The sequence below is a fragment of the Dama dama genome, chromosome 5 (genome assembly GCF_033118175.1).
Source record: "Dama dama isolate Ldn47 chromosome 5, ASM3311817v1, whole genome shotgun sequence".
Classification (NCBI taxonomy): domain Eukaryota; kingdom Metazoa; phylum Chordata; class Mammalia; order Artiodactyla; family Cervidae; genus Dama; species Dama dama.
Window position 1 is genome coordinate 109061327 of NC_083685.1, and position 27991 is coordinate 109089317.

A 27991-nucleotide genomic window follows, 5' to 3' on the forward strand; every position below is an offset into this window, starting at 1 on the left:
GTTTTTCCCCACTCACTCTGGGGTCTGCCCTTCTTCCCCTGCAGACAGGATCAGTGGGACAGAGGAAGGTGTCATCAGCTGTTGGAGCCCGTGACCTGAGATGTCCTTGGCTCACTTCTGTGTGTGTGTGGGGGGGTGGTGTCTGTTCCAGTCCCAGAGAGGAATGCTCCTTTCTGGGGCCTGAGCCCCCTTCCTAAATCCTACTTATCTGATGGTGTCCTCCCTCTGCCTCTGCCCCCAGTTCTGGCATAAAGCATGCTTCCACTGCGAGACCTGCAAGATGACCCTCAACATGAAGAACTACAAGGGCTACGAGAAGAAGCCCTACTGCAACGCGTGAGTCCGCCTTGGGCAGGGGCTGTTGGGCAGGCACTTAAGGCTTCCCTGGTGGCTCAGATGGTAAAGCGCCTGCCTGCAATGCAGGAGACCTGGGTTCTATCCCTGGGTCAGGAAGATCCCCTGGATAAGGAAATAGCAGCCCACTCCAGTAGTCTTGCCTGGAAAATCCCACGGACGGAGGAGCCTGGCAGGCTACAGTCCATGGGATTGCAGAGAGTCGGACACGACTGAGCAACTTCACTTTCACTTTCATAGCTTCCTTCTGTTCTGATACCCACAATGTGGCGGGGCCCAGAATTTCCACCCTCTGCTCCACACGTTTTAACCGTGTTGAGTCCTCTTTACCACGGCTAGATGATAGTCAGGACTGTTAATATGCCCAGTTTACAGAGCAGGAAACTGAGGTTTGAGGAAGGGAAGGGACTTTCCCAAGATGAATGACTAGCGAGAGGCTGGTTCAATCCCCATATAGCTAGCTTATTCTCTCCACCGCACCCTGCTGCAAGGGAGGGATCCACGTGGTCTTTCAAGAAAAGGTCCTGTTTCTGGCCGGTTGTGTTCTCCGCGTTGCCTTCCACATTCTCACTGTGATGGCAGCTGACTTGTCACCTCTCCCCTGCCCTGTCTCTACCAGAGAATCTAGGCCCTGGGCCTGGGGGCCCCCTGACTGTCATTTCTTGAGACTGGGGAATAGCATGAAGGATGTGGCCTGACCCTAGGCAGAGCTCTTCCCTGCCTGCTGAGGGAGGCAGAGAATTTCGTGTCTTTTCCAGTGTGAGTTTGCTCTGGCCTGCTGTAGGGAGGTGGGTCGAGGTGGGGTCTCCCATCCCAGGGAGACACCCTGTCCCCTCCCACGCAGTTTCAGAGAATGCAGCACCTTCGGGTTGATCATGTGCAGGTCTGGGCTCATGTAGGACTTCACAGCCTTGCTGCTCTGTGGGGGGCTTTGGAAGGTCAAGTCACTTAAGTAGGCGGCAAGGTCAGCATTCAAAAAAATTTAGGATCTGACTTGAGTCCCTTTATAAAAGAACTATTTCTATATTTATTTATTTGGCTATGCTGGGTCTTAGTTGTGGCATGCAGAATCTTTAGTTGTGGCATGTGAACTCTTTGGTTGTGGCATGTGGGATCTAGTTCCCTGACCAGGGCTTGAACCCCGAGACCCCTGCATTGGGAGCACAGAGTCTTAGCCACTGGACCACCAGGGAAGTCTGAGTCCTTTTTTTGTTTTTTCCCTTTTAAAAATTCTCAGCCTGGAGGCTTTCTACAGCTGAAGTTCACATAGGAGGGGAACTTTGGGATTTGTCTAAAAGGAGTTGGGGTCTTAAACCCCTTTGAATGGCTGTCTCCCCCTTCCGGGAGATAGTGAAGGACAAGGAAGCGGACATGACTTAGCAACTGAACAACAACTCCCCCTTCCTGTCTTCCCCTCCCTGCTCACACTACAGCCTCATCTCCTTGGCTGGAGCCTGCATCAGGCACTTACTGCCTGCCGGCTGCGAGATGCCAACCTGTGCCAGGTGCTGGGAAAACCGATAAAATCTCAAGCCCAAGAAGCACCATGAACCTCCTCCCTTCTGGGAGGGACTGGGACGCTGGGGAGACTGCCTGGGCTAAAGAGAGGGTCACAGCTAGGTCCTGGCTCCTCCTTCAGCTGCCCCTTCTCTATTAGCTCTACTGGTCCTCTTTCCCCTGCCGACCCCTCCCATCCTCCCCCCAAGGGAAATGGGACATTCTTCAAATTCTTAAAGGCTCACACAAGCCCTGATTCTCTGCCACTTCCTCCCTCTGTTGGGGAGTGGGGTGGGGTGTGGCAAAGCCAGTGGCTGGGGCAGTTAACCCCTTGATTGCTGGCCCACTTCAGGCTAGTTTCTGGGCACGAGACTCCTTTGGGGACAGCTTCTGAGCCTCTGCTCCTCAAGGCAGGAGTCTGGCAGAGCCCAGAGCTCAGTGGGCAGTAGGGACTGAGGCGTCTTCCTGTCTCTCCCTGAGACTCTGGTAGCCTAGAATTCAGTGAGCTCTGGGAGTTGGAAAAAGAAATCAGGCTTGTCCTTGTTTTCTCGTGTGTTCTCAGCCTAGTACCAAAAAGTCCCAGCTTACTTTTTTCACCCTCTTCTAGGAGGCTGCAGCCAGTAGGGGTGGGGAGCTCCTGTAGGGCTTGGGGGGCTCCAGGGAAGGCGGAAGATGACACACCCCTCCCAGATACTGCTTCCCACCTGCCCAGGGTGAGATTCCCCTGCCTCTCCTGGCCTCCAGCCAGAACAGCAGGTTGATCCCTCTGTTCCCCCAGCCTTTACAGCTCTTATTCTTCCCTGCCCAGCTGACCTTTGACCTAGCTGGGATGTTACCTGGGAAGGACCTGGGAGGAGGGGCCAAAGACGGGGAATTTGTGACCCAGCTGTGTTTCCTGGGAGCTCTGGCAGCACCTTGCCTGAGGCAGCCACACTCCCTTAAGCCAGAGTCTGCTGAGTGGCTGGTCTGTGCCAGTGAGCCAGACATGGGATTCCGGGATATCTCAGATGCAGGCCCAGCTTGTTTTGGGCACACTCTGGACTTGTCTGGTCCTCAGTTATCCCTTGGTTCAAAATTCCCACCTAGGGATGCTGGAGCCTAGACCAGTTTTATTGAACAACTGTGCTGTGCCAGGCACTGTGCTGAGTGTTCACTCTCATCCCTTCCTGTTTTCTTCCTGCCTCTGACCCCATCCACCAGTGACATTCAGGTTCCCCAGTCTCGGGGTTTCTAGGCTATAGCTGTGCCCCAGTTCCCAGCCTGGCCTTGCTGTGTGACGCTCAGGCCTGGCTTTTCAGTATTTCCTGCTCAAGACCCAGAGGGACAAGTGATCATTCTTGGCCCCAGGCCCTTTGCCAGGGAGTGAGCCCACCTAGGGAGGGTGTATGTGAGTTGGTGTGCAGGGGGGGCCTCTGCGTTCTCTGGTTAGTCCCTGAGCCAGGATCTTGCAGGAGGGTGGGCAAGAGAAGGAACGCTGTCTGTTTCTCCCTGGTGGGCTCTGAAGACTGAGATTTAAGTTCTGGAAAGTGACTGAAAGCAGCAGAAAGGCCTCTTGTATTTTCTCTTTGCACCAGACTTGTCTGGGGTGAGGCTGGGGAGAGAACACAGGCCAGAGCCCACAGCCGGCCTTCTGGGTGGTAGTGGACCCCCAAGGCCGTGCATTCACACACGTGCCTCTGGATATCCAGACACACGCCGCCGGCTGTGGGGCCAGGGGTAAGCGCCAGGGAATCGGACTGAATAGGCCGCGTTTGTGTTCATACTTCCCAGGCCATTGGCACCCAGCACTGCTATGGCAAGGTAGAGGGAAGCATGCCTGTGTTTGTATAATTCTTTCTCGAAGCATCTAGGTAGGCGGGGTGAGCCTGTTCCACTGGTTAGAGGAATATATATGCCCTCAATTTATGCCCTGGACGATTTGTTTTGTAAACTACTTTTTCTGATAGTGGGGCAGATCTGGTCACAATTACAAACCTGGTCCTTTATCTTGTCTCCAGGCAAATAATTGAAGAGCCCGGAGGTCGGGGTGGGGCTGGGTGGGGGTGGGGAGGAATGTTCCTGTTCTTCCTCCTTGGAGCCCATGAATCGATGGAGGCTGCCAACTTGAGGCAGTTGCAGGCCCGGGGGACCAGCTTCTGGGGTGTTAAGTGGACAGGGGCTGGGGAAGAAAGGGGAATGCTCAGTTGTATCTTTCTGGGACTGTCCTTCAGTTGCCTTGAGCTGTGGGCTGAGGGGCTGAGGAGGGTGGAGGTGTCCCTGGTTCTAGGGAACAAGAGACTGTGGTCCTCCTTTCCCCAGGCCTCAGGGGGTGAGGTGGGACCTGTGCTGGTGGGGCTTGAAGTATCTCTGGGGTCTAGTTAACTGGGGATGGGGCAGTGACAGGCACATCCAGGACTGGGGTCTGGGGCTTTCCCGCCTCCCCAGAGTTCTCTGCCTCTAACTGGGAAAAATGAGATCAGGAGAAGGGAGTAGGAAGGGGTGTGTATGCTATGTTTAGGGGGGCGGGGAGTCCAAAGGGGCACACATAGTAACCTCTAGGCAGCCCCCACCTCACTCTCACCTTCCAGCTCCTTACACTCAGACATCAGGACCTCAGGAAACCTCAGGGATCACTTTGCTTCCTAACAGCCCATTTTATGGATGAGGAAACTGAAACCCAGTGTTTCCATGCCTTTCCTGACTTGACATGATCATTTCTCTTTGTGTATTGCCTTCGATTTTGATTTTTCGTTTTATCTACAACCCCTGAGGGCTGGTCAGTTCTTCTTCTTGTCTAGCCTTGATCTTTTCAGCTGCTCATTTTTTTCCTCTGGTCAGACAATGCCTCTTTGTTGTTTCCTGTCCCCACCATTTGGCCCCTTAGGCCTGGGGGACTGGTGAAAAACAGGGTTAGAGGGGAGTCCTCCCTGACTGCCCATGGGCAGTGTTCCCAGCAGGGGGATCAGTAGCTCCTTCCACAGGCAGGATGTCAGGGCTGTGGGTTGTTTTTCTTTTTTTTTCCCCTTTTGGCAAAACCAAAGGCTCCTTGTTGCTTTTTTGCTGTATTTTTGTTCCTCCTTGAACAAAAAGCTGTGGCTTTTGAAGGGATCCAAGGCTGAAAGGGGCAAGGCTGCCTGTCGAAAGCGGGTACTGGGCTTCCAGGATACTGGTCTATTCTTGTTCTGTGTCTGGAACTCGGCTGATAGTGGGACTAGGGACAGGGCTTTGCCCTCCAAGCGATCCCTGTCATCAGTAAGCCCATTGCAGGAGCCCTGCAGTCCCTTCAAGCAGGAAGATGACTCAGAGGTCCTCTGGGAGGAGCCCCCACTTCTACACTGCCCCCCGCCCCGAGGTCACTGTCTGAACCTGCTTTAGAAATGTCAGAAGGAGTAGGTGGCTTCAGGCTGGGGGTGGCTGAGAGACCCCAGACGGTTGTCTTAGAATAGCCATGGTTGGAAACTGGTTGGCTTTGAAAGAGGAAGTTCTCCACCCACCCAACCAAGCATTTCTTTCCCCAGAACTAGGAGTAGGCTGGCGTTCACCTGGGGGAGGGAAGTCAGTCTGCCCTTAGCTGTCCGGACATGTGTGGAATGGGGGAGAGTGCATTGGGCCAGATCTCTGTCCTTGACACTGAGTCTCATTTTCTTTATCTGTCAAATGGGCACAGGGATATTGCCTGCCTTTTCTAGCCCAAAGCCTTGTGGCAGGTTTCAGGAGAGAATGTGCATAGGATACAATGTATCCTGAAGTAACTTTACTTGACTCTGACTTCTCCCAGAGGCCTGGGCTGCTGCCAGGTGCCTGCTTATCTTGCTCAACTCTGTTCTTGCCCTCATGAATGCTAGATCCCTTCCCCTGCACCCTCCACCCCCAGGCTTCCTGTCCTAGTGGGCTATCTCCGTCCCTCTCTTTCCCAGAGCAGCTGATACTGCCATTGAGGGTGGGGAGGGGCATCAGCAGAGGGCCTGCCACTGGGAATGATTAACAAGGGGCCGGGTGCAGGCTGGCCCACAGAAGGGACAAAGAACAGCTGTGCTCTGGACCCAGCTCCAGGCCAGGGTTGGGAGGCCTGGTTCTCCCCACCCTGGCCCCTCGTTCTCCCACTGTGTGGGCCCAGGCTGTTGTTGGGGCTGCGGTACCAGGGGGGTCACTAGCTGGGGTGGGGGACCTCTCTTCTGCCCTAGCGCCTACATTGGGATACACATATATCCATTCATCTCGACTGGGATCTGAGGGTAGTAATGAGGGAGGGTGGCGGAGCTTCAATCTGAAGATGGAGAGGGAGGGAAAAGGTAGAATCCCCAGCAATTAATTGTTTCTGGGAGGAGGTCACATCAGTTATAGCCCTCTTGAAGACAGTTATGCTGGTGGGGGAGGGGCACAGCCCTGGCCTTCTTGTGTCCTGCCCTGAAAACAAACCTGGGGCTCACGTCTTCCTCATCTGAACCGTCTACAAGTATCCTGCAGACACAGCCTCCTGGTTTTGCCCTCACAGGTTCCTCTGCAGTTGAGGATACGCTGGCTGTCTGTGTCTCTTCCCCCACCCCCACAGACTCGCTCTGTCTGCCTGCTCTCGGCCGCTCTGCTGCCTGGAGCTGAGGATGAGGTTGCCATGGGAACCTGAAGCGCAGTGAGCAGGGGACAGGAAAGGCAGAGTTGTCTCGCCAGGGTTGGGGGCTGAGGGAGGGGACAGGGTTGACCCAGCAAGAGGAATATAGCCCATGCTTATGTCTGCCTGCCTTTTTCTGACCTGGGGTTGGGGTTTAGGAGGCAGGGGTAAGAGATCGGTGGCTCCAGAGCCCCCCTTTAATCTATCTTAATCTGATGCTTAAAATCCCCCTCCTCCTTCCAGACTGAGCTGAGTTGACGACATCCAGGCTGGTCCCCCCTTCCCTTCGGATGGGATTAGTGTTCTGGCCCCAGGTGGGGGCGCTGAGATCTTGGGGTCATGGTGGCTCCCAAGAGAGAATGAAATATCTGCCAGCCCCATCCATGCAGACTCCGGCTGCACGGTGGGGGGTCTCCTGAGAGCCTTCTCAGGAGACTGTAGATGTGTGAATGTGGACCTGCCGGCCTTGGCATCTAGGAGATGAGCATTGCGGAGGCCTGTCTATATATTCACCACGTGTGAGGAATAACAGAGCGTTCAGGAGCCGCAGAATTGCAGAGTGGGGGCACGGCAGGTGTATGTGTCTGGCTGACCTTGGACCACTGGACCCGGCACTCCCATTTTAACCCTGTACCTTCAGGCAAATGGGAAACTGCAGGTTGGCAGACTGGCTCCTGTGCATATGTGCTTTCTGAGCCTGCCAGACAAATGCTTTCCCATCAAATGATAATTACACCATCTTCTCTGAACTGACTCTTCAAGTTCTGGGCCAGAGCCACCCTGAAGGTCTTCTCCAGCCCCCTGCTTCTGGACCTGACCTCCTTCCTATGCTCATGAGCCTCCACTTATAGACTCTCTCCTCATGACACCACCAGCCCTTGATGCTATCATAATGGCTCTGATTTGGTGGGAGAGATCTTGCCAGTCCTGCTAGAGATCTTACTTAGATCCCTCCTGCCGTTCTCCTTCTGTGCTCCGGGAACAGATTCCCAGTTGATCCTCCCTTCCCCTGGAACTCAGGAATTTTGAATGGAGCTTCTCCACTGTGGGTGGCCCTGGCTTCGTGGAGCTGGGCCAAACCTGGGACTGGGTCTACAGCCTTAGCCCCACCTTCATCCATGCAAGACTTCTGCTTCCGGCTGCAGGCACCTGTATTTGCCTTTTTTAGTCTCTTCTCTGGAGAAGGCGATGGCATCCCACTCCAGTACTCTTGCCTGGAAAATCCCATGGACAGGGGAGCCTGGTAGGCTGCAGTCCATGGGGTCGCTACGAGTCAGACAAGACTGAGCGACTTCACTTTCCCTTTTCATTTTCATGCATTGGAGAAGGAAATGGCAACCCACTCCAGTGTTCTTCCCTGGAGAATCCCAGGGACAGGGGAGCCTGGTGGGCTGTCATCTATGGGGTCACACAGAATCGGACATGACTGAAGTGACATAGCAGCAGCAGCAGCAGCAATCTCTTCTTTCACTCTTCCCACTGCTCAGGGAGCCATGGGCTGGGCTGATCTGGGAGGAAGGACTCAAGTGGGCAGTGGAGGCTAAGAGTTGGGGCATTTTACCTGGATCTGCCTGGTAGAATGGGGCACAGGTGAAATCACCTTGCTGTGATTCTAGGTCCAAGATGGTGAAACAGCTCACAGGGAAAAAAAGATTCGCCAGAGTCACCCCGCAAGGCAGTGGCAGGGCTGGGCTCCTTCTAGCCACTGCTCCTCTCCCATTTAGTTGGGTTCTCTAGCACCTGAGTCCTGCCCTTGACACGGAGAAGTTGTGTGATTACTGATAGCTTTGGCTCAGGATGGGGGCAGGTGGCTGGAGAACATGCCAGGCTTGATGAAACCCACAGAGGTAGGAGGGCTGCTGGTGACCAGTTCTACAGCACATCAGCTTACCTGGGTGGCTGGAAGTGGGTGATCTGTCTCTTACCTGGGGATACCCTGTGAGTCGGGCACCAGGCCGTGGTCACAGTTGAGGCGAGGTGTGGTCAGCCAGGGCTGAGAGTGGCCTGCCCTTGGCTCCTGCTACCTGCCAGTCCCTGAAATCATTGGGGCCCCTGTGGACCCCCAGCCCTTTCACATACCAGCACCTGCACACAGACCACAGTGACTCAGGGCTGCCTCTCTAGCTAGTTTTCTAGGGACCCGAGGGGTGGGGATGGAAGAGAGAGACCTGAGTTCTAATCCTGGCTCAATTTCAACAGCCTGTGTAGGACATTTGTTTATTCAACAAATATTTACTGAACACCAGATTTCTGTTTGGGGATTTCTGTTTGGGGATAAGTCAGTGAAGAAAAAGCACTGAGAACCCTCTTACCTCAGAGAACTAGTGGAGAAAAGACAGTCCACTGATGTGATAAATAATCATGAAGTCTGCTAAGTGCCCGGCACCAGCACACAGCCTTCTTCTCGAGGAAATGAGGGGTTTGGACTGGATGGCCCTGGAGGTCCTGGCAGGCTTGGCTCTGAGGGCTGCCCTGGCTCCTGCCACCTCCAAGCCAGGCCTCCTTCTGGGGGATAGGACCCTGGTCTGGCCTGTGTCTGGAGGTTGGAAGGTTGGGTTCAGGGTGCTGGGTCCTGAGACATGGTTTGGGAACAAATCTGGATGCCTCCACTAGCCCTGTGCCTTGGCCACACTGTTTAGTCTTTCCAAGCTGCTCTCTCCCATCTGTCAAAGGGAGACAATAGGGTGATTTTAGGAATTTGGTGAACTAGGGCATGGACACCCTTAGCACAGGGAACATCAGCTGTGGTTACAGTGTTGTTATCTATCACATGGGGACTTCTCTGGCCTCAAGCGGATCTCTCATCTGCTCTCTGGTTAAGTTGGACCCTGTTTGCCCTTTGAAACACTGGTGCCTTTTTTCTCTCTCACTGTCTTTTCCAGAAAGCCCTCCTGCGTCTGCATGTCCCTTTCCCCTTCTGTCTCCCTCCCACCTTTCATCTGCTTCATTGGTCTCCATTTCTGGTCTCAGCTGAAAGCCTTGTCCTGAGCCCATGAGCATCTTCTCCCCTCCTGAGTGCCTGGCCCCCTTGACCTCCCTGTGCAGTAGACATGGATTATTTGGGTGATCTGAAACTTTTAGAGAATCTCCATGGCCTCCTGTGGAGTTCTTGGTGGCCACCATTCAGACCTGATGTATCAGTTCAGCCCAGGCTGAGTGAGAAACACTTGCCTCCCTGCAGCCATGGGTGGTGGGCACCGTGGTCCTGATGCTGGGGTAGGGACCACCCAAGGATAAGGGGGTGAAAAGCCCAGAAGTTCCCAGCCTCTCACCTAGAATGAACCCCTTCTGTGTGTTTTCTGTCCTGCAGACACTACCCCAAGCAGTCCTTCACCATGGTGGCTGACACCCCGGAAAACCTCCGCCTCAAGCAACAGAGTGAGCTGCAGAGTCAGGTGAGGGAGTGGGGCTAGAGCTGGGGCCTGGCCTGGGCGGGGCGGGGCCACCCCTGGATTTGGCAAGAGCTCCTTCCTTCTGTGGTTACTCAGCAAGGTGCTGAAATCCAAGCACTTGCCTAGTCTCCCTGCCCCCACCCCCAGTTACTTTACATTTCCTGACTTGATCAGGAAATGTAAAGTGGGCGAGAGTGTGCCCGTCCACCCCCTACCTAAAGTGGGTTGGAGGGGTGTGGGTTTCAGATTCTTTCTACATCAGGAATTTTGTGGGAGGCCCCTAAAGCCCACCTCCTCCAGGAAGCTGGTCCCCTCTCCCTCCTTTCTTTTCACACCCATCCTCAAAGGAAGGTCCTTGGGATGGCGGTCCAGTGGTTAAGACTCAGCCCTTCCACTGCAGGGGACACGTGTTTGATCCCTGGTTAGGGAATGACCAGGGAGAGTGAAGTTACACAGTCTATCCTCTAGGCATGTTCCCAGCCCTCCTCTACCTGTCCTAGGGCAGGCTGCTAAGGGAGCCTTGCCCCAGGGGCCTGTCCTGCCCACATCTCCTTGGCCTGATTTTCCTGCGCCCCTCCTCAGGGGAAGCCCTGCTTGCCACTGCAGTAGGGGAGGAGATGGGGCTCCTGCACCAGGGACAGAGAGCTGGGGCTTTAGGGGTCACTGAGGAATAAGCAAAAGGTCCAGAACCTTTCGATCAGAACGACTTACCCTGACTGGGGGTCTGAAAGGGCTTCCCGGACAAACCTGGCCCGGACTGTAGGGTGGGACAGGGTAGGGCTTTAGCAAAGACCTCTTGGGGGATGTAACCAAGTGGGCAGGGTGCCCAGGGCCAGGAAAATGTCTTGGAAGGATCCACCTGGGCCTCAGGGGGATCCCTCCTGATCACTCCAGGTGGGGCTTCTGCTGCCTGATCTTGATGTGAATTCTCTGGCTCCCGATCTCCCAGTTGGTCACATGAAGGAGAACTAGCCCTGGAATGGCAAAGGCTTAACATGCATTCTCTCCTTTAATCCTCCCAGCAACCTGCAAGGAAGGTGCTGTTTTCCCACTGTACAGATGGGAAAACTGAGGCTCGGAGACAGTAAGGGGCTTGCTGAAATCATACAAGTAGCAGTAGCGGTAATAACTGTATTAGACGCTAACGTATGGAGTGCTTGGTGTTCTGGGTGTGTTAGCGTTCACGCCTCACAATAGTTCTGTGCAGTTGGCAAGATCCCTCTCACTTTACGGAAGAGGAAATAGGTGCTAATGACTTTGAATGCCGGTTTGTCTGAGACTTGTATTCTTTCCAGTTTTCCACCCAGTTCCCTAAGGAGAACTATCTCTACTTTGATAATAAACATGATAGTTCCTCCTGTTGGTGAGAACTTTTATAGGTTAGCAAACATTTCAGTTACTTTACCTCATTTATCCTTGACTTGACTCCAGGCGTCAGAGACAGGGAACCAAGGCTCTGAGAGGCACCGGACTTTGCCTGTTGACACGCACTCTCAGTGAGCTTCCAGGATCCAGGCTTGGTTTTTTTCACTCCCAAGTACAGTGACCTTGACCTTGTGCAGCCCTGTGAGGCCAGGGGTTCAGGCCTCCCGTGTATCCCACCGTGATGGGGGAGCAGGTGCATGCGTGCTAAGTCATGTCTGACTCTGCGACCCCATGGACTGTAGCCGGCCAGGCTCCTCTGTCCGTGGGTTTTCCTAGGCAAGAATGCTGGAGTGGGTTGCCACTTTTTTCTCCAAGGGATTTTCCTGACCCCTGGGATGGAATCCACGTCTCTTGCATCTCCTACATTGGCAGATTCTCTACCACTGAGCCACGTGGGGGCAGGTAGGGGAAGCTAATTTGGCTCTTAGCACAGTTCACATCTACCAGCCCAGGCTCCGCCACTGTTGTGATATGAAAGCCGCAGTCACTGTGGGGGCTAATGTGGGCACCAGAGCCCAGCTGACTGAGGAGGGCTGGGTGGCCCAGCTGGCAGGAAGAAGGCTTGAGATGGCACTTGGGCCTGGGCCTGATCTGCATAGGGCATGCCCTGGTCAGGCCCTGACAACCACCCTGGGGACTCCCCACCCTGGGGAGAAGGGGCTTCATAGGGAGAGCAGGTCAGAGCATTGTGGGGTGACAGCGTGAGAGGAGTGTGGGAGTGTGTGTACACACTCAGGCAGAAGCAAGGGACACACATACACCCCACACACACACCTACTCTCAAGAGGAGAAATTCAAACCCTGCTAATTCCCTTAGCCTTTGTCTGTCCCACAAAAGCTGGACTGCAGCTCTTTTTTGCCTGTGGAACTCAATCCCTGAGGGGCGGGGTCTGTAGGAGGAAGCACCCCCGGCCCACCTCCAGACCCACCCTGTCTCCCAGGGGCCTGGCCCACTGCCTGTCCCCGGGGTTCCTGATTCTTGGGAGGGTGGGGAGGTCATGAGAAGGCCGGTCACTCTTCATGGGTCATCACAGGGGGCCGGGCCTGACCTCATTCAGTCGTCACAACCACCTTGATGATGGAGGGACTCTTGTCCCCTTGCTACAGATGGGGACACAGGTTAAAGGCCATGCAGAGCCAGCTCCCTGACAGAAGTCAGGCCCTTTGCTCTCGGCCACCAGGGGGATGGGGCGGGGGATGAGGGTGGCGTTTAGAATGCAGAGTCCTCGGCCCCACCCAAGGGGATTTTGGTTGCCACTTCTGGGCCAGGCCCAGGGAGTTGCATTTGGGCAGCCCTGGCGATTCTGCTGAGGGCTTTTGGTCCTGCAGACCTGCTCTGAGCGGCTTAGAGCCAGGCTGTGGGGGTAGAAAGGGAGGTGAAGAGCTGCTGTGAGGGGTGTGAGTTGAGGCTTTGCATTGAGACCACTGCTCTAATCTCCTGCAGTTGGGCTCTTGAGGGCTGGGGCTCGGGGCTGGGATAGGCAGAGGGTGAAGAGGGGTCCTGTCCTCTTTGCAAGTCTGGTTCTGTCTCCTGCTTCCCCGGGCTGTGTGGTGTCAGTCTCACCCCTTTGCCTCAGTGTTCTTTTCTTTCCTGGTAAAATGGGGACAGAAAGCCCAGTTGCCTAGAAGTTGAGGGCTGGGCCTAAGGTTCTGAGGCTTGGAAGGGCTGAGTGGGCCTGGCTGGGGGCGGTGGGCCGTGACAGTTCTGGTTCCTGTGGTCCTGTGGGGGCAGGGTGGGTCGTGGGGGCTGGGCCGGCCGGCTGGCGGGAAGCGGGAGCCTCCCTACCTACCCCGCCCCACCCGCCGGGGGTCAACCCCTGTCTCCTTCCAGGCCCCTTTCTGGGCCTGCGTTGGTGTCTGTGTTTCTTCTGTCTCTGGGAAGTTGCCTGTGCTATTTCAACTTTGTTTTCCTATTTCTAGATTGGTTCCCAAAGTGGTACTTTCGGTGTCTGGGACACCTGGAGCCTCCCTTGTGGGGGTGGATAACCACAGGGCTGACCAGAAATGACCTTCTGGGTGGGCCTGTCCAGGCCTGGCTGAGGCAGAGCCCTGGTGATGAGGGCCTAGCAGCCCTCCACCCCCCTACCCGCAAAGGGCAGCTCTCCCACCCCCAGCCCCAGGACTAGTAGAGGCAGCAGCTTTGGGGTGGGGCTGAGCTGGGGCTGTCTGTGTGGCCCTCTGAGCTCAGACAAAAGTGAAAGGAGAAGGTCTCTTTAATTTTACCCTCATCATCCTCGGTGCTGTGCTTGGGAAATGCCTTGGGGCACATACCACAGGGGACGGGAGATTGTAGCAAAGTCCTTTGCACAAAGTCCTTGTGCCTTGCCCTGCTGTGTGCAAAGTTCCCACTCTCTTACCTTGAATCTTATAACCTGCAGGGTAGGCAGCATACCTGTGTCACTCATACCTGAGCCAGTTGAAGGCCAAATCCTGGATCTGTCCTCAGTAGTTCAGTGACCTTGGACCAGTTATTTAACCTCTCTGAACCTTAGTGCCTTTATCTGCAAAGTACAAATTACCTCTCTCCAAAGGTTATTGTGATATATTAGGTTAGTATACAGTAGGTATTTAGAACAGTTCCTGGCATACAGTCAGCACTCAGTAAATGTATTACCATTCTCCTGGTAAGGAGAGAAGCGGGAACTTGGATATGATCAAGCTGAGGAGTATTAGACCTTTTGATGACTGCTTCCAGAACTGACCTTTTTCATTAGCTCTCCTCCCCATCTGTGTGTGTTTACTCTTAAAACAATTTCTTTTTTGTTAGAAGTGGGTGGGTTACATAGTATGTGGGTCAGCACATGGTAGGTACATAATAAGTAGAAATTGTTGGTATCATTTTTTTCAATATATATATTTTTAAGTTGTGATCTTTCCTCTTATGTTGGGTCAGCAAGGCAGTTGTTTTTCAACTTATGCTGCCTGTTTGGAGATTTTATTTCTGCATTCGATTCATTCATCATTTACCCAACAAACCTTTGTTGGTACCTACTGTTTGCTATGGTAAGTGATGAACAAGCTAGAATCTGGGAGAATAATTAATAAATCTATATATGAAAAGTAGAATTTCTTAGGCCCTGGTTGTTCAGGCCTGAGGGGCCTTAGGCATCACTGCCCTCTCTACTTTGGGAGTGTCCAGGGTGGGAGGCAGGCAGCATTCAGACAGGACTCCTGAGTTGCATCCTAATGTACCAACAAGGCAGGTTGAGTGACCTTGAGCAGGTCACTTCCCCGCTCAGAGCCCCATGTCACATCCTGGTGAGCCATCCCAGAGCGGGGCAAGCCCTCCAGCTTGGGTGATGAGCAAGGTTCTACATGGGGCCCTCCGCAGACTTCTAGGTCCTTGACTTTTACCTCTGCCACCTACTCCAGCTCCAGATGGCCAGAGAATCTTCCCCACCTTGATTCTCCATTGTCAGGGGCAGGTGCTTAAATATGGTCAGAAACTCCAGAACCAGGAGGACTTTTATTGATCAGCTGGCTGGCCACTCTCAGGAGATCCAGAGAGGGGGACGAACTTGCCCAGGAACACGCAGCAAAGTAGTGCTGAGCACAGGCCTCCATCCTTTCTTGCCCCCTGCTCTTTCCAGCCCCGCCCTCTCTGGGCTGCCTGTGCCAGGAGTGAAATGAATTATCCTTCCCCAGCAGGGAGGGAGAGGCAGTTCCTGAGCCTGGGAACCAGCTGATGTCATTGTAGTGTTGCCATGACAATTATTCCCCTGGATTAGGGGCCAGACCCTCCAGAGGGCCAGGAAGTGGAGGAAGGAGTCAGGGACTGGCGTTTGTTCAGCATTTGACAAAGCACCTCTACACTTAACACTTATCCTTACACATTGAACCCTGCCATGTGCTTCATAAATGTATTTGTTGCTCTAAAGCCACCTGTATCTTTGATTAGAATGGGTTGTGTCATGATCCCCATTTTACAGATGTGGACACTGAGGCCCAAGAGGTTAAATCAGTTGCCCAAGATCACTCAGCAAGTGGGAGACAGCCTGTGTTCATACCAACTCCCTCGGGCTCTTTGCTCTTGCTTGGTGGTAGGAAGCCCCCTCTCCATTATGGACAGTCCTCTTACAGGTGAGGAAATCAAGGCCAGAGGTCTTGGATCTGGGGCCTCTGCATCTGGAGTTATGCATTTTTGACTCTTAGTGCTTTACCTTTCTTGATGCCCGCTTCCAGAAGGGTCTCCTCACCAACCCACCCCTACCGCTGAGTTGCTGCGCTGACCCAGGCCTGCTTGGAAAGCTGCTGTGGGGCAGTTCTAGGCCCTTGGGGTGGGTTGGTACCTGGACCCACTGTGTTAACTTCCAGTCTGAGGGGACCTAGCACATTCAGGCCTTTATTTCAGTCTGGGTCAGAACAAAGGAGGTTCTGGAACTTTTTAGGGACAAGAAACCCTTGTTGGATGGGTGAGCTGGGGCTCTGGAGACAGACAGGGACTCCAGCCCGTGGCGGGTGCAGAGCAACCGACAGGTGCGTGTTGTCAATCGGGTCACGGTGCATCTCAGCCCTGAGGCCAGATGACTCCATGCCTGGGAGCGGCCTGGAAATTCCCAAGGTCCTAGGCCTTGTGTCCTGGGCTGACCTGCCTCCAGGACAGTGCAGCCTGCATGGAAGAAGTCCAGGCAGCTGGCGGGCTTTGGGACAGCTGCTGCCGAGGTAGACAGTAAAGACTCTGAAAGCCGGAGGAATAGGTCCCTGTCCCAGGGCCATTTCTAGCCTCCATTCTGTGCTTCAAAACCCCCAGGGGAGGAGTTTTCATATTTCAGTTCCTTTAGTGCTTGGGAAGTCCTTTCTGAATGTCTGACTTAAGTCCCTCTAGTACTCAAGTTTCCATGGAATACTCAGAAGAGGGGGGCATAGGAGGGGGTGGTAGGGGTCTTTCTTGGTGCTTGGAAGCCTGAAGTGCTATCTCTCTCCCACCCATTTCATCCCCTCCCATGGTGCTGACCTCAAAAGCCAGCCTGGCAGGCTCCGGGCAGCCACCGGGGCCTGTCAAAGGCTCATTGATTGAGTCTTCCAAGTGTCTGTCTTACCGCCCTCCTTTCTGGGCACCAACTTTGCCCCTTGGCACAGCCCTCACTCAGAAACTCCCCCAGGCTCTCAGCGGGTAGGACCACATCCTGGCCAGGGTGAGGGCTTGGGGCAGTCCTTGGAGCTCTGGAAAGAACCTTCTTCCTCTCGCTGTCAGACAGGATGAGCCATGGTGAAGGTTGAGGAGTCAGGCAGATGAAAGTTTCATCCTGTTGGCTCTGAATTTGTGCTGCTAAGCTGTGTGAGCTTGGGCAGGTGATTTTCCCTCTCTGTGGCTCAAGTTTCCTTGTCTGTAAAATGGAACTAACAATAGTCTATAGCAAGACTTAAATGACAGTTCATGTAAAGCTCTTGGCACTCAGGATACACCAAATATGAATACATATTAATAGTTTCTTATCACTGTTCTGATACTTTTTGGCCAGGGTTTCTGCCTGGAGGTGGGAGGTGGGAGTGGATGTCACTGCAGGGGGGTTTCTGGTCAGGGTCTCTCCTGGCTGGTTGCTGCAGGCTGGAGCCCTGTCTGCTACCCCTGCCTCGACTCTAATCCCTCTCCACCACCTTGGTCCTCCAGGTACGCTACAAGGAGGAGTTTGAGAAGAACAAGGGCAAAGGCTTCAGCGTGGTGGCAGACACACCCGAGCTCCAGAGAATCAAGAAGACCCAGGACCAGATCAGTAACGTAAGGTTCCCTTGCTCCCCGGGTACTACCCTGACCCTGGCGCTCCCTTCTCGTCTCCTCCCCACCCACCTGCTTTCCTCAGCAGGCCTGGCTGGTGCCTGCTTGAGCCGAGGGAAGGGAAGAGTTTGGGGTTCCCAAGTTGCCTTTCCTCTGTGTACCCCCAGATTGCCCCTTTGATACCCTCTGCCCACATAATATTTCCACCTTGAAAGAACTGGACTTTTTTGGGGGGTATACAGGGAGGGCCTTTGTGCTCAATCACCCCCCTCATCCCCCACTGTCTCTGAAATTCCCCCCCTGCCACCCCCCGCCGCTGGCTTTGGTGAGGGCCAGGGTCCGGACTAGCTGTTTTGTCTGAGCACAAAGGTCAGAACTGGGTGGCGGGGGTGGGGAGGGGCCGGCCTCCCCATCAGACTGCCTCTGGGTGCTGACATTGCAGTCGTTTCCGCCCTCCTTCAGCCTCCTCCCCCACCTCGGCTTGCTCTTCCTTCCTGTGTAAAAACCCCAGCTGGGTTTTGCTCGCTGGCTCTGCACCCCTTGGCCTGGCCCTCCCAGGCCCAGGGTGGTCACCAGTGTCTAGCCCTGGCAAGGCTGGGTGTGCAGAGTGGGCAGTGGATCAACGCCCCTTATGGCACCTGTGGCTGGGGACAGGCCTCAGTTTCCTGCTTGGCAGAGCCACAGAGTAGCAGCCTGTGGGGCCCTGGGCTTGTGGGGAGGCTGCTCAGGGGGCTTTGGGCAATGCGGGGGCACCGCTGTGAGTCACAAGCACGGACAGGGGCTGCAGGCCTGTGTGCACAGAGTCCCGTAAAGGACTGGGCAAGCAGGTGTCTTCAGGTCTGGTTCAGGGGGGCTTGGCAGGTTGCCTGGTATCACTCTGGGCTGAGGGACTGGGGATCGAGGCTGCAGGGGGCCTGAGTTTTAGGTGGTCTATCAGGCATCCAGCCCTCAGACCTCCTTGATCAGGCACTCTTGGAAGTGAGTTGGACCACTGTTAGGGTCAACTCACTGTGGCTCAGGTGGATGTCAGAAGCCAGGACCCAAGCCATCTGAAGTGGCCATGCCTGAGACCTTGGCTCTTAAACTTTGATCAGCAGCCTGCAGTATGAAATACATTTCACGTCGTGGCCCACTGAACAGGCTTGCTGATTTATTTAAGATAAACAGAACCAAAACTTTCAGGAAAGAGTGCTCTACCACTTAAAGGGCATTTGGATATTTTCTGTTCTATTTTAGTTTGTTAAAGATGCTGGGTTTCGCAATTAGATTGTTGACCCGCAGCTTGAAACACAGCTTGAAATCCGTGGCTTGAGGAAATGGAGTGCTTCCCTTGGGCTAAAATGCCTCTGACAGCTGTAATCCCCCCTTCCCCTCAAACAAGCCTGTCTCAAGTGCTTCTTTATAAGCCAGGGCCTGGCCTCAACCCGAGAGCTTCCCTGCCCAGAAGAAGGTGGAAAGAAGGTGTGGGTCTCAGCTGTCCTCATGGAAAACAGGAGGGAGGGGAAGCCTCAAGTAACAGGGAAGGAAGATACTGAAAACTGGACTCTTGAGTCTTTAGCCTCTGGCCTTTCATTGTGAAGACTGTTATCTTGGACACCTGCTCCCTTCCTACAACCCCAACCCCCCAGCACATTCACTCATTGTTTCCAGCCTGTGGCTTTTAGAAGGGGGAGGCAAGCCCAGTCATCCTTGTCTGCTTTTCTGGAAGGCTTCCAGAATACTCCACACCCAGCCTTTTGCACCTGTACTTCCCAGCCTCTCCCCCGCAACTAGTTATTGGAGGTGTTAATGTCTGAGGAGCCCTGGTAACAACTCACTCTGGCCAAGACACTCACACCTGGGCAGATACCATCTTATCAGTAGCCACAGGGTTGCAGTGAGCTGATTGTCCTCTATCTGAGGTGGGGAGGTGACTGATGCCTGACCTGGTTCTGCTTTTGCAGCTTTAGCTGGGACCTGTGACACATGACCACAAAGCTGGAAGAGTCTTGGTTTTAGCAAATGCAGTTAGTCTGTCAGCTGTGGGCTTCCAAACAGCTGTACTTCAATCACTTGAAAAGGTTGATTGAAGATACAGGCTAAAAAAAAGAAAAGGCAGCCTCAGAGGCCTCCTCCTGGGACTGCCTGGGAGCAGAGCCCAGAAACTAGCATTAATTTTATCTCATTTTTAGGAACTAGTTTTTTTTTTTTTTTTTTTTTTTTAAATGTTTATTTATTTATTTATTTGGCTATGCTTGGTCTTAGTTGTGGCATGTGGGATCTAGTTTCCCGACCAGGAATCGAGCCTGAGTCCCCTGTGTTGGGAATATGGTGTCTTCGCCACTGGAGCACCAAGGAAGTCTCAGGAACTAGCATTTTATTTTTTAAATTATTCTGTTTTTTATCTTTTCTTCCATTTTTATTGAACTGTAATTGACATACTGCACTGTATATGTTTAAGGTGTCCAGCATAATGATTTGATTTACCTCCATCATGAAATGATTATCACAAATAAGTTGAGTGAATAGCCATCATCTCGTATAGATACAAAATTAAAAGTGATAGAAAATAAAATTTCTTTTTCAAGAACCAGCATTTTTAACACATTCCCTGAGTTCCCTGAAGTTTGAGAATCATCACCAAGAGAGTTTGAAAAGAGCTTCACCAAAGGTGCCAGTCCTGGCTACATCCCAGAACCCCCAGGGAACTTTAAACCACCTTATTAAATTGTCCTTCCTCCAGAGGAGTTTTGGGAAAGATGATGTCCAGAGCCACACCTTTTGTTTTGTATCCAAAATAGTGTTCCTGTATGAGCTTGTCACTTACTTCCCAGGTTATCGTCAGATGCCTCCTCCTTTGTGAAGAAAATATCAAGCACTTAGTCAGAGATAAATACTGTCCATTGCTATTAATTTAAAGGTAGACTTTGCTTTCTACATGGTGGTGAAAGAAGGGACATGGACTAAAGTTGGGCTGAAAAGTTGGGCCTTTGTCTAGTACTAAAAATGCATGGAAACTTGGGAGACAAGGTGCTAGTAAGTTAGACCTTTGTGGTGTGTAATTGACTTTTTTTTAGTTGAAGTATAGTTGGTTTACTATGTTGTGTTCATTACTGCTGTATAGCAAAGTGATTCAGTTACACTGGGTTGACCAAAAAGTTCATTCAGTGTTTTCCATAGAATGTTAGGGACAGAAGCAAACGAACTTTTTGGCCCACCCAATATTGATCTGGCCTTTGGTCACCAGCTCTGCTGGCTGTAATGGATGGGAGTCTCTCTCTTTGGCTGTGCTGGGCCTTAGCTGCTGCTCGTGGGCTTTCTTGAGCTACAGTGCCCTGTTCTCCAGTTGGTGTGCACGGGCTTCTCGTTGCGGAGCAGGGGCTCTACACGGGCTTAGTTGCCCCACAGCACGTGGGGTCTTCCCAGACCAGAGATCAAACCTGTGTCCCCTGCACTGGCAGGCGGATTCTTAACCACTGGACCACCAGGGAAGTCCTGGATGGAAGTTTTTAATTGCTGAGTCCCTTTTACCGGGAGCCCCTGCCTTCAAGTAGGCAAGTTTTCATTTACCTACATGTTTCCTCATATGTAGATTTCCTGTATACAGTTTTGGGTCTTTTTAACTTTTCCTTTTTCTGTAAAGTATAACACATAAACACCTGTGTGTGTGTTCACCATGCAAGGCAGGAAGCAGAGCATGACAGCCCCCTGTCAAAATAGAGCTTTCAAAGTGTTCAAAAAAAGACATAACTCTCATGTAGTGAGTACCTATCATATAATTAACTTAATTATGAGGAACCAGCTGGGAGCATCTGACAGGCAGAGGTGAGGCCTAGTCTGTGAAAGAAAGCACTGGATATAATTAGATATAGAACTGGTTAGTGTTCTGCCATTAGCTGCAGAACTAGTTAATGTCCTACAGGACTGTAAAACCATAGGCTTTGGAGATAGCATTGCTACAGGCAGAAATCTTTTGCATTTCTTACAGTCAGAAATAATTAGCAGCTCATATTTCTTAAATTAACTTCAGGCCTTATGCATGCATGCATGCATATGTGCTAAGTCGCTTTAGTTGTGTCTGACTCATTGTGACCCTATGGACTGTAGCCCACCAGGCTCTTCTGTCCATGGAATTCTGTAGGTAAGAATACTGGAGTGGGTTGCCATGCCCTCCTCCAGGGGATCTTCCTGACCTAGGGATCGAATCCATGTCTCTTACGACTCTTGCATTGGTAGGTGGGTTCTTTGCCACCAGCACCACCTTGGAAACCTTTTAGTCCTTATAGTTTGGGCCCAATCAGTAGTAAATAGTAAAGTCAAAGAAAATTCTAGCCCCAAAGTCAAATGGCTGGAGATGGGCTTGTTGGACACCCTGTATGCTTTTTTTAAAGTATGTAATATTTTTTCTTTTTTTAAAGCTGAAGTACAGTTGGTTTACAATGTTGTATTAGTTTCAGATGTACATAAAAGTGATTCAGTTAACTTTTTCCAGATTCTTTTCCCTTATAGTTTATTATAAGATATTGAGTATAGTTCCCTGTGCTGTAACAGTAGGTCCTTGTGGTTATCTATTTTATATTTGTGGTTATCTATTTTATATTTAGTAGTGTGTATATGTATTGCAAACTCCTCTAATTTATCCCTCCTCCATAACTATGCATTTCTGAATACTATAGTTTTGTTTTCCCCAATTTTGAACATACAGTATTTTTGTGTGTGTCATATCCTTGGGGCAACACTAGGTTTAAAGCATCATGAAACTGTAGCTTATTCTTTTCTGTTGTTGTGTTATATTCCGCTTAAGCTGCTTATCCTACATTTTGTTGATTCTGGGGTTGGTGGCATTTGGATTACTTCCGTGGCTGTGGACAGCTTCATACGTATTTCCTGGTGTTAACGTGGAGGGCAATTGTTGGATCATGGAGGCTATGTTCCCTCAGCCTTACCAGATAACGCTGAAATACTATTCAAGCAGTGGTATTGATTTACCCTCTCACCAGCACTGATGAGTTTCCATTGCTCTGCATCCTTAGGTTTGTTCAATTTAGCCATTCTGATTGTGCGTAGTAGTATCTCATGGTTTTAACTTGCATTCCTGTGATTAGTAATGAAGTCGAGCACAGATTTACATTTGTTTTTAAAAACAAAATAGTGTTAGTCTCTCACAGGGAGCACAGCATTACTTGTGGTGGTTAAGGTGGTTAAGAACTAAGGAGCTGATGGTAGGACTCATTTATGCACCTGTTACCTACCTCCTGAGCCTTGGTTTCCCTGTCTGAAAAATGGGGATGATCATAGTACATTGTTCTTGGGCTGGCTGAGAAAAGGAAATGAGTAATGCGTATAAGGGCACCACAGAGGTCCGCAACAAATGGAAACATTGTTAGAAAAACCAGACCTTGGCTGGTGAGTTGATTATTCCATCCAGAGCCTGATATTCCTTTCTTGGCTGTGATGTGGAATCATGTGGGAGCAAGTGTGGAGTCAGACCTTGGTTTTCCACCACAATCAGGAAGGAAAACACGGGTTCAGAAAACAGACCATCAGCTGGCAGAGAAAATGCTTTTTCCATAGCTTTGGAATGGACCCTCAACGAGTCATGCTGGAGTCCTGGCAGGCAGGGCCCTGGGTGAGTGGGGAGGGTCCTCCGGGGCCTGGACCCCTCCACCTCCGTGCACTTGGATCTCCGGGTGTCCTTCCATGGAGTCCCAGGACAGTTTTCGACTGGGCCTCTGCTGACGTTTCTGAGCTTATGGTGACCCCTTTCCAGGGCACTTAGATGACTGGAACTTTGCTGAGCCTGGGACTGAGATCAACTAGGGCCTTGGCCTCTGATAAGTGTTTATTTCCCTTTTGGATGTGCTCACACCCTTTAAGGTGCCTCTTTGCTTCTCAAACTATTAGGTCGATCAGCAAAGTAATAATAGTTTCCTTGTTTCCTGTGCAGGGGAGGGAGAGGAAGTTGAGAGGACTGAAATTTTATCAGGTGGCCCCCGGGGCGGGCAGGGAGCTGCAGCCTCACTTTTCTCAGTCCATTTCCGTTCTGCGCAGCTGCTCCTGACTTCAGTGCCTGGCGCCCCTTCTCTCGTAGTTAGGGTGACCTTGTGATTATCATCCCTTTTGAAAGCGAAAGGGAGAGCTATTCATATTTATTCTAGAAGACATGAACTGGGACCAGGGGCAGACTTGGGCATGTGTCACCCTGTCCCAGGAAAGGACCCGTCCAGCTGTGGCTTTGTCCTTGTAGCACTAGCTTCAGCCCTGACTAATGAAAGTCACTTTACTTCTGTAAAATTGAAATTAAAGTGTACCTATGGGACTTTTTTTTTTAAGGGTGATTATTGTCAAGGCCAAGGGAGATTATATGCAGAGAACTCAGTGTGAAGAGCTGAGTCGGGGTTATCACAGTGAGCAGGTGGTTCCTGTATCGGTGGTGGGAAGGGTTCTCCTGTGTTCAGGCTGCCGCTGCTATGCCCACCTGTATCAGCTGGCCCTGCGTAGAGTGGCTTTTTAAGGAGCAAGATGGATCCCATCAGCCACTTGCGGAAACGAACACACGTCCAGACTTGCTTTCAGCTCTAGGATTTGACTAGGTTCCTAGAGGTAGTTGGAAGCCTTAGGACCGGACCACATGGGAGCAGATGGTGCCATGGCCTCTTTTTAAGATGAGGAAATCCAGGCCCAGAGGGGATAGGACTCTTCCAAGTTCACATGAGCAAGTGAATGGCTCGTGACTCTAGGGGTAAGGTGTGGGAGGGACGTGCAGTCCTCGATGAAGGACTGAGTCTACAACATGACGGGGGATGGGACCCAGACATGCTTCTTCCTCCAAGAGTCACCCCTTCACTAATACAGACAGAGCCGCATCCTGAGAAGTGGACTGTCAACCAGGGTAGTGGGGGCCTGCCCCTCAGCCCACGTCCTGGCTCTTTCAGGGCCCGCGGCAGGCCTCTGTCTGCCTCCACGTGGTCACTAGCTCCTGGGGTCAGGCCTCTTTTCATTACCAGAAAGTAAACACGGGAAGCTAATCTTTCCCACCCCCAGGACAGAAGTCAGAAGGGCAGTTGCCTTGAGAGCCTAGAGGCGTCTCCTTGTCCCCACTCCCCTCCTACTCCTTGCCAGAGGAGTGGGGCTCACTGAGTTGGCTCAAGAGAGACTCTCACCTTTTGCCCTCGTCTTAGGGATCTGAGAGCAGGATACTGGTCCTTGACCTTCACCCCTGGGTGTTCTTCATGGGAATTTGGGGATCCGATGGGTTTTTAGTCTGATCAGGGCCAGCTGTCTCCCCTTCAGGAACTGGCTCAGTTTATTTTGCTCTTTGGGTGTGGGTCCTTGCTTGGGCCTGAAGGAAAGGGGCAGAGGAGGAGGGGGGCTCATCCTGACCCAAACCCCTAAGTGAGGCACTCCCTGCCTCCCCACCGGCCCATCCCATGCTGTGCTGCTGCCCCACCTGCTCTCCCAGCCCGGGCTGCAGTAAGTCACCATCATTCAACAGCGGAAGAGCAGCAGGGAGATGCGGGTGGGCCCAGTCGACCACCCCTGCAGACCTACAGCCCGGCTGCTCCTGGCTGAGTTTTAGCTCTTGCCCTCCTTATAAAGGGGATGCGAGAAAGCAGCAAAGAAAGTGAGAAGGGGTGGACCACGGGAGCACCTGGGCTCGGACAGCTGGGTCAGGCAGGTTCCTGAGCACAGAATTGCAGGTTCCTTCTGCTCCTGGAGGCAGGGCAGGCTTGCCCCCTCCTTACCCTGTACCCCTCACCCCACCCCCTTTTCCACTGGGAGCAGCGCAGGGCAGGATCCTAGCGAACCGGAAGTGAGAACCAGCCTCCAGGCCGGTGGTGGTCTGAGGTCTGGAGAGAATTCAGGCCTGGGTCTGCTCAGCACCAGACCAGTTTTCTGTGTCCCCCTTTCTGAGTTTCCTCTGGGGGTGAGTGCTCTTCGTCACTGTCTCACTTCCTCCACCAGCCCCAGCCCAGCTCTCCCGGAGTGCTAACCATGGACCTTCTACCTCTCCTCGGTTGCTTGCTTCCTTCCCCCTATCCTCTCTGAAAAGTCAGTAGGTCCTCAAGGTGGGGTGTGGGCATGTTGCCACTGGGAATGCAGGCAGAAAATCCTAGAATTCCTGACTCTGGTTCTTTTTCATCCTTTGTTTTATTCATATTTGTGCATTTTACACCCAAATGTGTATAGACATTCCATGTGTGTAAAGTGGTACTTGTGTGTAATTTATACAGTAGGTGCAACTTGGGAGGATTGTGCTGAAACAGATACTACCAACAGGAATATTTGGGCAAATAGGGGACAGCAGACTTTCTGTAGAGCTCCAAAATGTTTTAGGCTTTGTGGGCCGAAGGGCCTGTCAAAGCTACTCAGCTCGGTAGTGACAACGTGAGAGTAGCCAGAGATAATATTGAGATGAATGGGTGTGAGTGTTCTAGAACTTTATTTCTGGACACTGAAATTTGAATTTCATAGAAATTTCATGTGTTACCAACCTTACTCCTTTTAACTCTCCCCACAGGCTCCAAACGTTACTAAACGTAGTACCCGTTTTTAGCTCATATGCAGACCATGAGCAAATGGGCTGCGGGCTCATTGACCAGAGTTTGCCAACTTCTGCTCCAGATCACTGGTTCTCAAACTTGAGCCTTCAAGACTCAGACTTACCTTGGGGAGCTTTTAGAAGTGCATAAGTCTGTGTGTGCTAAGTCGCTTCAGTCATGTCTGACTCTTTGTGCTATGGATCGTATACCTACCCTATGGACTGTAGGCCTGCCAGGCTCCTCTGTGCATGGGATTTCTCCAGGCAAGAATACTGGAGTGGGTTGCCATGCCATTCTCCAGGGGATCTTCCCAACCCAGGGATCAAACCCATGTCTCCTGGGTTAGCAGGTGGGTTCTTTACCGCTAGCGCCACCTGGGGAGCCCCTTAGAAGTGCATATTCCCTCCAAAAGAAAGAATAAAGGTGCACATTCCAAAACCCCAACGCTGATACTGTAGATTCTATGGAAGGTCCTGGAACCTGGGTTTAGCAGATAGTCTGAAGACAATTCTGGGTCCTGGTGGTCCTTGGTGAAGACCTAAGGTGTGTGGCTTCTTCAGGTCTCTTTTTGCCCATTTTTTAACCCGAGGAGAGAAGGAACTCATCTTCCAGATACTGACATACTCTCAGAGAGGGCTGGGCATTTCTTGTCCTGCAGGCTGGGGTCCTCAGCGGAGTTTTATGAGGTCACACCCACAAGGGGCAGAATCGCCTGCTGGTTAAGAGCACAGGCTCTGAAATCTCCGTGAGCATGGGTAACTCATGTTGCTTGTCAGGGCTTTAGTCTCCTTCTTGTCTTTTGTATGGGGACTATACTGTACCCCCATACAGGTGCTGACATGGTGAAATGAGCCTGTTATGCAGAACGCCTGGCATAGTGCCTGGCACCTAGCAGATGCTCTAAACCAGAGTCACTGCTATGGGCCAGGGTGGACGCGGGGCAGCTCCAGCCCTGCCACAGGGACATAAAACTGACAGCTTACATTTGTCTGGTGCTTTCACTTACATTCATTCCCTTCTGAGGGGAATGGCAACCCACTGCAGTATTCTCGCTGGGAAAATCCCATGGACAGAGGAGCCTGGCAGGCGACAGTCCATGGGGTTGCAAAGAGTCACAATTGAGGCACTAATACTTTAGTTTACATGGTCCTTTTTTTTTTTTTTTTTAAATTTATTTATTTTTTCAGTGGGTTTTGTCATACATTGACATGAATCAGCAATAGATTTACACGTATTCCCCATCCCAATCCCCCCTCCCACCTCCCTCTCCACCCGATTCCTCTGGGTCTTCCCAGTGCACCAGGCTCGAGCACTTGTCTCATGCATCCCACCTGGGCTGGTGACCTGTTTTACCATAGATAATATACATGCTGTTCTTTCAAAACTACATGGTCCTTTTACATCCACCATCTCATCGCATCTTCCAGCAACCCCTGAGGGGAGATCCTTATGCTCACCTCTGTAAGGTGGAAACTAGACTTGGCGAGGTTAAGTGCTTGCTTGAGGGCAGGTCCGCAGCACACCCCTGATGAGAACCTAGCTCTCTTGGCCTGGAGTCCTGCAGGAGTCTTTCCCATCCCAGGATCTTGAGTGGCAATGGAAAAGGGGAGCTTTGGTTGGCTTGCTGTGGGTCCTTCAGCCAGTGCTTTCTGTCCTTGCAGATAAAATACCACGAGGAGTTTGAGAAGAGTCGCATGGGACCCAGTGGGGGTGAGGGTCTGGAGGCCGAGCGCCGAGATCCCCAGGAGAGCAGCTACCGGCGGCCCCAGGAGCAGCAGCAGCCTCACCACATCCCCGCCAGTGCCCCAGGTAAGTGGGAGGGCTGTGGGGACCGAGGACCTAAGGCAAGGTAGGAAGGAGGTGAGAGGGAAGCCTCGAGTACACACACACACACACACACAGACACACACACCAGGTCCCATTCCTACCCAGGCACGCACGCGCGCGCACACACACAGACACACACACCCCAGGTCTCTCTCACACACACACACACACACACACACACACACACAAACACACCAGGTCCCATTCCTACCCATGCGCGCACGCGCGCTCACACACACAGACACACACACAAACACACCAGGTGCCATTCCTACCCAGGGCGCGCGCGCACACACACACACACACAGACACACACACACCAGGTCCCATCTCTACCTAGGGCGCGCGCGCGCGCGCACATACACACACACAGACACACACATACCAGGTCCCATCCCTACCCAGGGCATGAACACACAGACACACACAGACACACACACCAGGTCCCATCCCTACCCAGGGCGCGTGCGCGCACACACCCCAGGTCCCATCCCTACCCAGGGTATGAAAACACACATACACACGCACACGGACACACACACACACACAAACACCAGGTCCCATCCCTACCCAGGGCATGAACACACAGACACACACACACGGACACACACACACAGACACACACACACACACACACACCCACACACCCCAGGTCCCATCCCTACCCAGG

General features: G+C 52.3%; 1 protein-coding gene across 2 annotated transcripts in view; it reads left to right on the forward strand.

Annotated features, from left to right (window-relative positions):
• LASP1 (LIM and SH3 protein 1) overlaps positions 1-27991 on the forward strand; it is a 40641-nt gene that overhangs the window by 6820 nt on the left and 5830 nt on the right. The window contains exons 2-5 of one of the 2 annotated variants that reach the window (XM_061143882.1): positions 242-336; positions 9750-9834; positions 16868-16975; positions 27156-27303. In XM_061143882.1, the coding sequence (XP_060999865.1) occupies positions 242-336; positions 9750-9834; positions 16868-16975; positions 27156-27303 (436 nt within the window). Of the gene's footprint in view, positions 1-241; positions 337-9749; positions 9835-16867; positions 16976-27155; positions 27304-27991 lie in introns of those variants that run through there. The other variant, XM_061143883.1, reaches the window with a different exon arrangement.